The sequence below is a fragment of the Orbicella faveolata genome, unplaced genomic scaffold (assembly GCF_042242905.1).
Source record: "Orbicella faveolata isolate gen_17 unplaced genomic scaffold, um_ofav_v1 contig_48, whole genome shotgun sequence".
NCBI classification, from domain to species: domain Eukaryota; kingdom Metazoa; phylum Cnidaria; class Anthozoa; order Scleractinia; family Merulinidae; genus Orbicella; species Orbicella faveolata.
In genome coordinates, this window is record NW_028301578.1 from 6,450,906 (window position 1) to 6,465,486 (window position 14,581).

Sequence of the window (14,581 nt, forward strand, 5' to 3'; positions counted from 1 at the left end):
TAAGTAAAAACTCGGTAAAATTCAAATAGTTTTTATAAGTCATGAATAAGGTTTACAATGTATATTGTAACAAATAAAACATGTTTCTTTTTCTTTCTATCCATAACAAGATGACTTAAATGTAATTTTGTGCATGGCCAAAAAATTTCAAAATACCATGACTGAGCTCCTTTGACTGAATTCAAGCACTTTTCAAGAAGACTAAAGTTTAAGACCTTTTTTAGATTGTGCGAAACCATGTCAAGTTCAGCTCTATCCAATTTGTAAATGATAAAATGATTAAGAACTATACTGATGTCAGCTACAACTAGTAAAAATTTTGCAATTTATGCGTATTACTAAATTAAAATTGTTTGCGAATGGATAACTGTCTTAAATATATACTAAATTCACAAAGTCAAATGTAACAAAATGATAATAACTTTGTCATAAAATGAATGAATAAACTGTTTTTTCTTACTAATTATTGTAGGATTAAATTAGCCTTGATTATTTTTATGAAAAATGTGGGGGGCACGATGGCCTCATAGTTAATGCGCTCAACTCAGGATCGAGCGATCCGAACTCAAGTCCTAACCAGAGCATTCTCTTGTGTTCTTGGGCATGACACTCTGACAGTGCCTCTCCACCCAGGTGTATAAATGGCGAATTTAATGTTGGGGTAATCCTGCGATGGACTAGCATCTCATCCAGGGGGGAGTAGAAATACTCCTAGTCACTTCATGCGACAGAAAGCAGGATAAGCCCAAGGCTGTTAGGCCACGTGGCTCCTATACAGACTTTACCTTTACTTGATTATAAAAATTAGTACCATGTATGTGTGAAGTATTGATCAACTTTTTTCATAGAGTGAATTGTTATTTTGAAATAACAGAAAATAGGAAAAAAAAAAAACGTTTACCACAAGATAGAGATTGACATTTTAAACTCACCATAAAACCTTGATGCCAAAGGCATACTATATTGCATAACATAAACTAAGGCTTCAGACATCTTTTAGGCTATGTTTATAAAGTCACAGTTTCCTCTTTTTTCCCAAAAATGTATGGAATCCAAACAGTACAAACATTTACTGTAAACAGTATTCAGACTGGTGAAGATGTAAAATTTTACTTGCTGTTTTTGTGATAAAATGTAAAAAAAAAAACACAAAAAAACCACAATTTATAGGGGTCTGTTGAAATGGAAAGGCCTATCTAGTACCATAGTTCCCATCACGCAACATAAGTTAATAAATTATTGTTCTGGTACTACATGTATGTAAACATAGCCTTTCCTTTCTATGATGAAACCTTAGAGCTGCTGTATCAAACAATAAGTGTCAATCTAATAATCTAAGATATTTAAATTTAACGCTATTTCACTAACACAGGTAGGTGATATTTCGAAGCATTAAAAATAATGTTTGAAGTGGTTGAGTTTATGCCATAAAGCTGCCAGAGCATATTAAAGTGTTAAAGGTCACTATGTTACAGTATAATGCACCAGGGTTCAGTTTCTCGAAGGTCCCAAAACGTTTTCGCATCCGTAAAGAGATAGTAAAATATCACATCTTATAATTACAGAGCTTTTTATTCGCCTAAAGATGAGTATTTTTTAACTCACTGCTGGAGGTAAATGGAATATAAACGTGAAATATATATATATATATATATATATATATATATATATATATATATATATATATGTCTGGATTTATGAAAACCGTGCTAATTTCAACACAACCACCCTGACACTTTTCCAAGAAAATACACAGTCTTTTTCACTCGATCAACCACAGGCACTCTGTCAACACACAGCCTACTCACCCACCTTGCTTATGTCTGGCTGGCTGGCTGCCAGCCCCTAAGACTACAGGGCATTGCCGGCCAAGGCTGTCCTGCAAAGAAAATGAGCAGTTTTAATGAACAGGTGCACAGTGCAACACAATGTATTTTCTTAGCTGGAAATTAATGTTATCATTATAAAATTAACAAATTTTGTGTGTTTTGAACTTGAAATACAAAGGATGAGTGTTTCTCAGTTTTCTTTTACACTCAAGTTTATTTTGTTTCTTTTTGCTGCTTCTATTAAAGTTTCTTGTATGTATGGCCCATTCCACATGAGAATAAAGGAAAGGACCATTTTAAAAATACCTTATTCTAGGATTTTAAGTCCATAGCCAAAATGCACAAGGACTGCTGTTTTAAAAATCATCATGCATTACTGAGGGGTTGGGGGGGGGGGGGCCTCCCCAAACTAAGGGACTACTAATAGACTCCTTGTATTTTGGCATTATGGATGCAATAATCTTTTAACCATAAGTCAAACAACTGAGTTTAGTACACATTAAATGTAATATTAAATGTCCAGGTTAGAACCAAAGTATTTTCATCTTACTTATTCTTAAAGAAATGTGTAACTGCCAAAAATTTTGTCATGGATGTCAAGTAAAGTATTCCCTGTAATTTAGAGCAATTTGTTTTTTCTCATGGCTTGTATCTAAGTCCGATATAAAAATAACATACTAGATGTTTTTTTTTATTACTTGACCAAGTAACATACATCTGTGGCAACAAAACTTATCAGTTCCAAAAGGTCACTCAAAAAACTTGCCGTTAAATTTGTCATGAATGTTACATTCATGGATGTAATATATCATGAACAACAGTAAATGCAAGAGGCTTCGTAATAATTGCCCAAAAAGCTTGGTTCTAAAAGTTAGTTTTTTGTTCAACAAAAAATTAGGACTTAGAACTCGAGCAATTACCGTTGAATTAATAATAATAATAATAATAATAAGTAGAATAATAATAATAGCAACAACACAATAATATACATGTAATAGTCAACAAAATGTCAAAGTATGAAGACATGATTGATCATCACAGTAATTAGCGTAAGTTTTTTTCCTCTTTTGAAGTGAACACAACAAATGGTCATTATAGCTCTGTGATTAAAATTTAATGTCATTGAATATAAGACTTGTGTTTGTCTCTTAAGTTTAAGAATTTGGAACTGAACAAAGGTTATTAATCTGAAACCATGCAAACATACTCTCAACAAAAGACCTAGTAACTTATTATCCATTCTAGATCAAATTAGCTATGTTCAAAAAGAGCTTGAAACAATGCAGTTTTTTAGAAAAACCTTTTCTAATAATAATAATAATAGTAATAATAATAACAATAATAATAACAATAATAATAATAATAATAATAATAATAATAAGGGCCTGTTTACAAGGAGGGAGAGTTACCCTAGCGAGCGGGTTAAACCTAACTGCAAGGCAAAAGATAGCCCGGGTTTACAAGCAAAATTTTACAGGTTGGGTAACCCTACAACCGGGGAGAACTTAATGCACGGTTATATTCAAAGGGCCTGGAAACAATTAGAAAGTTAATCGGGGTAGGCGGGTTAACCCTACCTGGAGTGTTTACAGAGGGAAAAAATTAACCCGCCTGCCAGGGTAACCCTAGCACGTAGATAGGGTAACCCACCTACTGGGTTTACCCTAGCTGCCTTGTAAACATGAAGAAAAAAAAAGGAAATGTGTGAGTGCTAGGGTAACCCGCCTTCTAAGGTAACCCTCTCTCCTTGTAAACAGGCCCTAATATTAAAAAATTTAATAGTGCAGCTTTCCATGAAATTTTTAAGTATGGTTTACATCATAAAAATGAAACTAAAATTAATCTTTAAAGACGTAGATGTACCATGCAATGATTACTAAAAAGTACAAAACATGGTACAATTTCAAATAAAATAGCTAACCAGATATCAATAAAAAGCTAAACATAACATTGTATGTCTTTACAAGCTGCTTGAACCGATTGATATTTGCTTCATTTGGCCAGTTTTCTAATAAATGTGGGAAAAGTCAAGAAGGAACAGGGAAATTATATTTTCAACATCATTAATTTCATTTTCTTTTTGAAACACTGTATTAAGTCCATGATCTGGAATGTGACGTCCATGACAATGTTTTATTATCAAATAAAAAGCACCAATTGAAAGAAATATTTATCAGTACATAATTTAAGTGTTACCTTGTACCTAAACAAACAATATCAATGGTTTTTATGTTTTCACAATTCACAGGAAATTACGGTTTAAGATTTGCACTTGAGAACTTGGTTGACTCAGCTGTTAAACGTCCATGAAAGCTCCATTTATTTAAGCTTCAATATATTTTTTTTTTGGAAAAGAGTCAATTTGACGGGTTCTCAACTAAACATGCAACTCTTCTCTATCTGTCATAAAGAATTTAAGTCAGAGGGAATGATTTTTTTTGTATCTTTTTTAATGCTTTTTCTCTTGCCATATTCGTGCAAATGTAACGTCCGTGATCGTTGAATAACCCGTATTTAAGCTTAAATTTAAACTTAGCTTATTATAGTTGCCCAATTACTAGGCCGGGTCACTCAATAGCAAAACGAACGGGAAATTGCTTAATTAAGGGGTCTTTTAAATCAAGAGGGTATACATTTATCGATTTATTTCTAGTGATAAACGTGTAGAAAATAGACGGGCCAAAATAAGCTTGGCCAATATTTCACGACTTCATTCTGTTCATTCTTAGCTGACGAAGGATTGAAACTCACATAAATCAGCTGTAGTGACAACTTATTTTATCTTTTAAAATCATAATAATATGTCAGCCTAACTGAGCATTATGCCGAGGAAAGCTACGAAGGCCGTTTTTCACAACTTAGCTTTATAGCGAACATACAGGAAACTATATTCGAAAATAAAGGTTCAACTGTACCCTTACGGATAATTGGTTTCAACGGTAACAACTTAGCATGTGTCACTACTATTCAACGCTCAAACTCACTTTTTGACATTTGTAATTCTCAACAACAGCTACAATCGGATGATGGCCATTCCTGCTTTCTGTAACTTCAGACAAAGAACGTGGTTAAAGAAGTATTTCATTGGCGACAGCTCTGACTCATTTGACAACAATTTTGCAGGCTTCGGGCTTCGGTAGTAAAGATTCGCGGTTTTTCCACCTCGGTTCGCCTTGCATTTAACACATTTAGGCTGAAAATTATATCCCAGGATGTATATTACTCAGTAGTGGAGGAAATTTCGCCAGGCTTTTACCCAGTTCTTTGCTAAAACATAAGCCGATAACTCAGATAAGCTAAAGATTATCAGATTGCAAGCAAACTTACCGCTCAGTCCAGGTATCCCAGCAGAGCTAAAACGGGAGCTTATAATCCACGCCTGAAGTCAGTCTATTCCGTGTAGCTTTATAGAATGGAATTATGGCCGTCGTTCAGGTGGTTACCTTTGTGAAACCATCGAAAAGTATCATTTCATAGCACGATTTAATTTGACCGCCACGAGCTTACAATCAGAAGTTATCATGTTCGCCAATTTCCAGTCCTGCGCGCGGTCTTTCCCGCGTATGAGCGAAAAGTCACAGGCAAACTATAGTCAGAAACAACACTCAAAATAGTTTATCTCTATGGAGATGGTTTTGATAAATTTCTTGGGTGTTAAGCACTTTGGATTTCGGTGTATAAGACTGCTATATAAAAGTTTTCTATTTATCTTAGACTGTTCACGGCCCTCTATTTTCACGTTTTTTTATTCGATCGTCGAACTAGGCTCCTTTCCCGAACAGCGGCTGGTAATCGAGCCTATCGTCGAACTCGCGCATAAAATCGACTTGAACAAAGGGATCTCGCTTTTTATTTCGCGCTCGCGTTTTCTTTCGCGTGCGTAAATAGAGAGGCTGTTGAACAGTCTACTTTATCTGATTTGCTTCTATGTAATATCGGACTGATAAATTGATGCGCCTCTCCAAGTATGCGTCTCCGAATAGGCATTCCCGGTAACGAGCGCGTGAAAGGTAAACATTTATTTACGTTTCTCGCGTCGCTTTTGTGGTATGAAGGTAACAAGATTTCTTCTTAAAAAAAAACTCTTTATTTTGCGGAATGAATTGAAAACGCAATTTGCCGTAATTGGTTCGTGGGCGGTCCTTCTCAGCGGTCCATATTACAAAATATGGACTGCAGATCGACTGCTCACGAAGTTTTTGTTTTTCATTGCGGACTAGTTCATGTTCATCCATATAATAAAGAACTTTATTAAATGTCCGTTGAGGGAAGTATTTAATAATTAATGCGGTGTACCACTTTGTAGTGTATTTCAAACTTTTCTCCTGCAAATCGGCGACAGAAGAAAAAAAATATTCACAGCAGGCTGTGGTCCACCCCAGAGGTTGCGAAAGTAATTCAAGCCTCGTATAATGTTTAATTATTATACCTCTGCCTTCGAGTTCGTTGGAGATTTGTTTTTCAAAACATGGATTTGGTTTAATTTAAGGAAGTAATATTTTCCAGAATATTTGCGATGAAAATAAGGGACGTGTTCGCCTGAGTTAAATAGGTGGGCGTGTTCGCTGACGGCTGATTCCAGACTGTTCTATTTCGCAATTTTTGACAGCCAGTCGACGTGTCAGGCTTGTAAACAAACTGGACAATGCTCGTACATTCGTTCGGTCACGTCAGGCCATAGAATAAAAACGCCGGCTTTTTACGTTTCAGAAAGCTCGCCAAAACTGCGTTCACAATATGACGACTGCCAACAATCCCTCGATTCTAACAGGCGCTCTCCATGGCGATGGAAAAGACCTAAACAACCTTGTATACAAATTCGATTCCGCAAGGCCGTGGCAGTATTTTGTCCATGGTGATCCAATCGCGAGTTCAGTCGAAAAGGGAAGGAGGAAATTGGTTACCAGCCACAAGCTCCAGAAGACTTACGTGGCAAAGGATAGGCGAACGATATTGAGACGAAAAAATGCTGCTTTCAGAGATGTAAATCGGCTACTTTTGACCTGCTGTCACAGTGGTTGCCTTTTGAGGAGAGATCCATTCTAAACAAGAATTATTATACGAGGTCAAAGAAACACGGTTTATCGAAAGTCATACAATGAACAGAATTACCTCTTTTCCAAGCTCATGGAAATAAGAGTAACCGTAGGAGGAAAACGGAGGGTAAATTATACCATACCACCACTGGGAAAGGTATGTCGGACCGCATTTAGAAAATGCTATGGATTGTCATCAAGCAAGATACAAGTGTTGCTGAAAAAAATTCATCTGGATAATCCTTCCGTAGAACCCGACCAGAGGGGCCAGAGAACGCCAAGAAAATTTTTGCCCCTCGTGAAAAACATGGTGATAAACTTTATTTGCTCATACGAGGCAAGCGAATCCCATTACCGGAAGTCACGAACTAATGCTAAGAAGTATTTTGACTCAAAAGTGTCCATGCGTCAAATGTGGTCTGAGTTCCTCAAGGAAAACCCAGATTTAAAGACAACCAGTTTAAGAAGAAACAATAAAGGTCCAGTTTGAAGTTTTTCGTCATTTAGAAACATATTTAACAGTGAATTGAAGGAAATGCTTAGTTTTAGAAAAGCGAGACAAGATACCTGTCAAACTTGCGACAATAATTCCAATAAATTGAAGGAACAATTGAGGAAAACTGGGCGGCACAGGTCCGAAGATGAAATTTGTCGGCTGAGAACTCAACGCCAGTCTCACTTAAGAGAAAGCGAGGCTAGATTCGCTTCCTTAAAATACGATGTAACTATTCTCGCTACAAAAGTTCAACAGGCCATTTAATAAATAAAAATTATATTGAAATGGACTTCTTGTTCCTGTTTTTGATTTATTGTAGCTTGATCATTAGAGACTGATGCATTCAACTTCAAACCCAAATCCCAAAATGTGTTAAATATAGATACAATCTTTCTGAAGTTGAGAAATTTAACAGGACCCTCATTCGACTGACATCACTAAGTCGGTACCTTTACCGGGTCTTAATATCTTCAACCTCGCGGAATATTTACACAGACAAATTATCTATACGCATGTACTTCGCTGTTTTACAAGTACCCTCGCTGTTATACACTTACTAGGCTAAGTGTGTAGACACGTTTATTTGCTGACGGAGTTCGAAAAAAAAAAATCCTGACGGGCCGTCAACGAAATACGAGGCGGTGGCAACTGATTGACCTTGTCACGAAATATACCTCCAGTTTACAGGAATCAAACTTAAGAATTGTAACTAACATTCCAATAATAAATGCTCTCCTTTTTATGTTTATAGAGACTTTCCGTGTGCAACTTCACAGCAATTTAGAAACAGCTGCGTTGGTAATTTGTTTATTTCATCGGTACTTGGATATTTCAAGATTAAAAAGTAAACAAAACGACTTGAAAACGTCGGTGGTTCAATCAAAGCTGAACAAGAAATTCAAAATTAGAAATGATCCAATTGAGTTGCTTTTAGAAGGTGACAATAGCGGAGAGCGCTCTCACGGGTTTTGCTAGATATGTCTCCTGACGCGTCGCCTTTGAATTCTTTTTTGCACGAGTTCCGATGTTACTTTGTATGGTAAACACCGAACAGGAAAATAAATAAAAAAAAAAAAGAAAGCTTACAGGTCAATGTTTTCACTGAATGTTTCATAGGTCCATAAAGTTGCTACTATCCTAAATAAACGCCTCAGACAATCAATAAGTACATTTTGATTGCTTCGTCCACTTTGGCCAAGGTTGCGCAAACAACCCCCCTCCGCTACCCCCACCCCGACCTCATCCCATACAGAAATCTTCTACCGTCCTCGAAGCATTAAATCGTTTTCCTCGAGTAGCTTTCCAGCAATTTGATTTGTTGTTTAGTTTTGTAAATAGCAATTATTGTTTTCTGGGCTAAACAACACTCTACGATAGACCAACGGCATGTATGCATCTTTACTAGTATCACTAGTGAAAATTCATTGCTCCGGTTCAGTTGCTGATTTTTCTTCACTAGTGAAATTTCTGATTCGCGTTTCTGATTGGCTAATCAGCCAGCACCAGTTGTTTCCTACGATTTTTATGGGTAAATCTCAGTACCTATAAATAAAACGCTTTGATCGTCAGCTCACAAACACCTGTAGGAGCACTGCAAAGATGCCGCCCAAATTTGCGAATGTTAGAAGAGTTATGCTTAAGCACAAACGAGCAGCAAAATGTCCGTTTTTACAAGAGTTTATCCTTAAATCTGTTGCTTTGGCAGAAGAGACAAGTTTTGTTTCTTCTGAAGAAATTTTTAAGGAATATTGCAGGGTCGTCTCATTGTGGACAGAAGAGGACAGTACGCGTGGGCAAACTCAGGATCTCATGAAAAAGGGAAGTTTTTACAGGGTAAGTATTAAAATTCTTGGAACCCGATTACATTAAACTATTGTGACTACCGTTGGACCCTACAAATTTAACTTAATCCCTACTAGGCTAACCCGAAAAAAAACTGTACTCCCCGTTTTTTCGAACTCTAATCTGTTTCCCTTGGGTGTGCCCCGGTGTTATTTTAGGCATTTAGCAACGGTTAATTCGAACTCGGTTATTTCAAACTTTCCGCTCTTTGGAATTGATTTTTGTGTCCCATGACCTGCGACGTACCAATCCCTTTTATTTCCGACTACAATGATACAATTGAAAACTATATCAACATTGAAACATATATCAGATCACCGTTGAGAAACTAATGTGATCGTACTTTAATCTTTGACCTTAATGTTCTTCCTGCAAAGTAGCTTTTTAGCTAAGCGGAGTTGTCACGATAAATAAAGAATTACCAATTATCAATTACCTCCTCAACTTTAGGCTCATTTAAAGCCTGTTTACACAGACGATTTATGGTGGCCTTATTTTTGTCGAGCCTAAAGTTGTAACTATTTTCGGTACGATTCGGTCTTCATTTCACCATGGTATCACCTTTTCTTGTTTATAAGTTGTGTGTACATGCTCCAATAATAATCCTCTCTCCATTTGAACACGCTGCGATATCGCACACAAAACGAGCTGCTATTGCAGATGGTTAGCTAACGCAAATTAAGCGCTTCAAAAAGTCAAATGAGTTGTCTTTCATCTACACTTTATAATTAAAAATAATTGAGTTAGAAACGTAAATATAATAACAGCATGAACCCGCACATCGATCTATTTTATATTAGTATCACCCAACTAGTAGACTAATGCAAATCCTTCATTTTAATTGGCTACGCTAGTAGAGGACTATTAGTAATAGTCCTCGAGTAGCGAAATTGGCGCAATCGAGCATGACGCTTTCTTTCGTTTTATTCCCAAACAAATATTTCTTCAACTTGCATTTGCTAACTTTATTGTTGCCTTTTCTGTCCGACTAGTTGGGTGATACTAAAACAATTAGACCCTTCGCCCTCAAGGGCCATGGGTTAATAGCCCATTCGGCTTCGCCTCATGGGCTATTGACCCGTAGCCCTTGCAGGCTACGGGTCTAATTGTTAATTATACCATTAATATACAATAAGCTTACTATCCAACTACTTAGAGAAAGATTTACGAAAATGTTTATTACAAGCGTTACGAACTATTTTTGACTGGTTATTATTTACATATTATTGATACTAGGAGCTATGACTTTTAAACTAGAGATAAGCTAAACGATGAGGGTTTCTTTTCATCAGAGAGTTCGAAGTAGCAGAGTCCAACTGTAGCTGATCTTTACGGATTACCTACTTCGTTCTTTGTACAAGTAGTTCAACAGTTTAAGATATATGTCCGCCCTGTGTAATTGTAGGCCCGATTTTAACTCAGTTTCCGAAGTCGTTAAGAATGATAGTAATCGAGAAAAAATGTATGTAAATTGAACGAACCATTATCAGCATTTAAACATTGTATGTTTTTTACCTTGTGTTTATCAGCAATTTAAGAAAGCGGTTCTTGTATATGGCCAACAGAGGCTATGGCCAATAGCATCAACTACCCAAGCTGGTGGAAACATTCGAGGGTATACGGGGATAGCCCTACAGCGTCCAAAGAGAGAGTCAGCCGTTGAATTTGGGGGGCGTATAATGGCTGAGAGAGTTCAGCATTATATGTCCCTCAACCCCAAACCTGCTCCACCAGTTGAGGTAAGCAGTTATGCATAATATCAGCTATCTCGTGTTATCTTTCTGGACATTTAACCTGTCGCCGGAATGCTGAACATTATGTTTATTTCTAAAGCTCCACGGTGTGCCGAGTGACCCGGTAAAAAAAGCGGGAAAATGCGCCTTCACCTCGCGGGACATTAAAAAGTGCGAGGTCCTATGTGAATATGAAGGAGAAGTGCTGACTTTGGAAGAAGTTAAGAGGCGTGAGGAGATCTACCGAGAGGAAGGGAAAGTTTGCGCCCTCATGGTTTTCGAGAGTGCGGGTCGCCAGATTGCGTGAGTGCTATTATAAGTGTGTACATAAGCGTGTTTTGAGATTTGTTTTATAATTTGCTATGTATACTATATTGAAAATTCAGGGGTAAATTGGAAAATTAACGTAGTTTGGTTTAGAAATGAAATGAAATGAAATTTGAACATATCAATTTATTCAGTGGCGACTCCGTGGGATAAACAGAGACGCTTTTTTTATAATCAAGATAATAAGATATATAGTAGGTTAGCTCTTAAATAGACCACTTTGAACAGAAAACTACAAGATTGGTGACAGAGCTTAGGATACAAAAGCAATTTCAAAGTCTACGTACAGCATTTACATGACACACTGTAAATGAGGACTCAAGATGCAAGCTAATAAGGAGTTGTTTTTCCGTTTTTGCTCACCAATCACGTCCTCATTTCTAGGTGTTCTTATTGTTGTCCAGCTGTACTCATTAGAAGCAGTTGTACGAGTAACGCGTAAAAGAAGTTCAGACATCTCACATTGTTCAATTTGTATTGTGGGAGAACAATTAAACGGATTTTTGTAGCCCTTAACCGTGCGCGTAAAACGGTGCGAAGTCATCGTTTAAGGAAAGAAAACGTTGCATAAATCTTTTACGAAGCATTGTAGTATTTAGTATGATACCGTAAACTTCCGAAAGTAACGATCGACGTTACTTTCGAAATTAGCAGTCTTTGGAGCTTCTTACTTTCGGGCTGTGGTTACTTTCGAGGGATCGTTACTTTCCGGGAGAAAAAAGCGTTATAAGAAGTTGGTAGGAATGAGATCTTTTCACGAAATAAAAGACGGAAATTCGTTAAAAAAGTACTCAAAATATGAGACACAATTATTCGTTCTAGCTTAAATCTATGTTGCTGCCATATGGGTGGCCTCTTCATGCGTAGACCGTGTTACAGTGATTCGTCAGGAAAGCTAGTCAGATACCGTAAACTGTTTCTACTTCATCACGCACTGCTATGTTAGTTCGCAGTATCATATCTCAGTGCGATGGTCGAATTTTCAATATAAAATTGAAGAAACTTTCCTTCTTATACGCTCCTGCTTAAAATGAAATTAATTTGAATCAAAGTTTGCCATAGTACGTTCCTGCTACTTGATGAAATTCTGCGGATTTTGTTTTAACACGACGCAACATTAACTGATGAAGCACGAGTGACATTTCACAGCGCTTCCCGACATAAGCGATACATTTCCTTGTTCTAGAGTGCCATGAATCAAGTGGCACTTGAAAACGCTAGCACTTGGTACGTTTAACTCGCAATTTGCATCTTTGCTTGCCCTTCGTGCTAAGTGTTCGCCAAAAGAGCCACAAGTCTCGTAAACATAAATTTATAAAGCGATACTACACTCTAAAAAGGGCTCACTGAATAAGATGCATATTTGTTGGGAGGCTTGCTGGGTACGGATATACGTATGTACATGTACTTCAGTGCTACGTTGTTGAAACCTGCATCAAACAATGAAATGTTTTTCTGTTCCTCATTTTATAAAGAGTAGTGCGAAACACTGTGTAATGTTCTCTTTTTTGTATTTATATTTAGGATTGATCCATATAGAGGCAATGTGAGGGGCGAATTACCGTGGGGTGCAACATTGAATCACTCGAGGAACAACGCTAATGTAAGGCCCTTCATCGCCAACAAAAACTCAAGAAATCCGAGGGTTTTTCTTGTCGCCCTGCATGACATCCCAGAAACAGTAGAGCTACTATGGGACTACAATGACAAAGAGTGGGCGTTGTATTCCAATAGCCAGACCCTTCCCCATGGCCAGTAACTTCAGTTCTAGTGGCACAAATACATGTATAAAAAAGTATTGTGTATTTATTCAAGTTTGTGGATAAAGTGAACATCCTCGGTAGAAAAAGTATAATAAAAGTTATTAACTTTCATCATCTGAGGAGTCTTCTTCACAAGCTAGTGAGGCATAAAAAGCTTGTGCGCGTTCAGATAAATATTTTCGCGCTAACTTTAAACAGTCTTTTTTCACTTGATTATTTACAGGCCTCTGTTCATGTCTTGCAGGTACGAGTAAATAGGAATTCAATTCTGTCATTTGCTTTTTTTTGTAGAACGAAACCATTCTTGGCTTCTCTTTAGTGTCAATATTAAACCGTATAAGCACAGTCTCAGGATGGTGTACAAGTTCCAATTTCCCCTCGTAATCTGCGACTTCTCCATAACCAAAATTTAGCCACGCTAACCTTCTGACTTCAAATTTCTCCTTATCTAGACCCTCACACCTGGATATATACTGCATCCTAAGCCAGGATTTATAGTCCTTGATCATGTTTAAAGTTGCCCAGTGTACCTCGATATTTTTTAAAGGACTGTTCTTCAGCAAAGTTGCCCATTCTTGTGGTAACTCAACCCTCTCTACTGTGTCAAAAAACTTCTGAATACAGCCAAAACGCCTGTCGCATATCGAGTAGGAATGTCCCTCTAAAAGAAACTTGAGGTCTATTATCAGAAACTGTCCCTTTTTCACCAGGTAATCGAGGTAAAAAAACAAGAAGCATTCTTTAAATTGGCCCGGAGAGTTATCACACCAGATTGTTAGCTGATCAAATCTGCCATATTTTGTTTCCATTTTTTCGAGTAGATTGTTCAACAAAGATATTACCTCGTTCGGTCCTGCTCCACCAACACTGTCATCGTAGAGGAAGCAGTGAATAGTTTCTTCATTTGCACAGTATATTCCGAGAAGATTGGTTCTTATTTTCCTCGAATAGTGGCTATCTTGTGCTGAGATCTTTGGACAGGGCAAAGTCTTGTGATAATCAAGTTGCAAGACGAGTGCTTTTGGGAACATATTTTTAAGTTTGTGAATTGTCATTGCTTTTAGAGTGCGTTTATGTATCTGTTTATTCGTTCGACTACGTGATTTGCATTTTTAACGGAGAAAGTTCACGATTCTTCGCCGTAAAGCGTTTTTCTTAATCTACGTTGGAAGTTGTTGGGAGTTGCTTCACTAAGACACGTACTGATTCTGGGTGACGTCTATAAGGAACTATCAGAGTGTTGACACTTGGAAGGTCAATGGGTCACGTTTATGCAATTGAATGATCTCTTTCCGGAGACGTCGATTCTTTCTTACAATTTATATAGTGCGGAGTGGATACTTAGCTTGGCTGGTAAGATAAACAAAACAAGTGAGCTCATGAGATAAAGAAACAATTGACTAATATAAAACTCTTTCAATTTTAAATACAGCGAAACCCCGTATCGAGGGATTCAAACCTCAACAAAAACAAATAAAGATTGCTCGACCTGTGCAAACACGCATACTGATTTTGTAAGCCATTCTTGAACTTCACAGTTGCAAGAAACGTTAAG

At 37.2% G+C, this 14,581-nt stretch overlaps 2 protein-coding genes and 1 pseudogene across 2 annotated transcripts; 2 read left to right on the forward strand and 1 right to left on the reverse strand.

The window, feature by feature from the left end:
- The first annotated feature begins 6,235 nt into the window (after positions 1-6,235).
- Positions 6,236-7,650, forward strand: LOC149096192 (uncharacterized; annotated as a pseudogene).
- Positions 7,651-7,976: 326 nt separating this feature from the next.
- Positions 7,977-13,140, forward strand: LOC149096193 (uncharacterized). The gene is made up of 4 exons (XM_089281303.1): positions 7,977-9,194; positions 10,733-10,942; positions 11,037-11,239; positions 12,788-13,140. The coding sequence occupies exons 1-4, from the start codon at positions 8,961-8,963 to the stop codon at positions 13,020-13,022; spliced, it is 882 nt and encodes a 293-aa protein (XP_089137429.1). The 5' UTR covers positions 7,977-8,960; the 3' UTR covers positions 13,023-13,140.
- Positions 13,052-14,137, reverse strand: LOC149096194 (uncharacterized). The gene has a single exon (XM_089281302.1). It carries the CDS (start codon positions 14,079-14,081, stop codon positions 13,128-13,130), a length of 954 nt encoding a protein of 317 aa, XP_089137428.1. The 5' UTR covers positions 14,082-14,137; the 3' UTR covers positions 13,052-13,127.
- Positions 14,138-14,581: the final 444 nt, after the last annotated feature.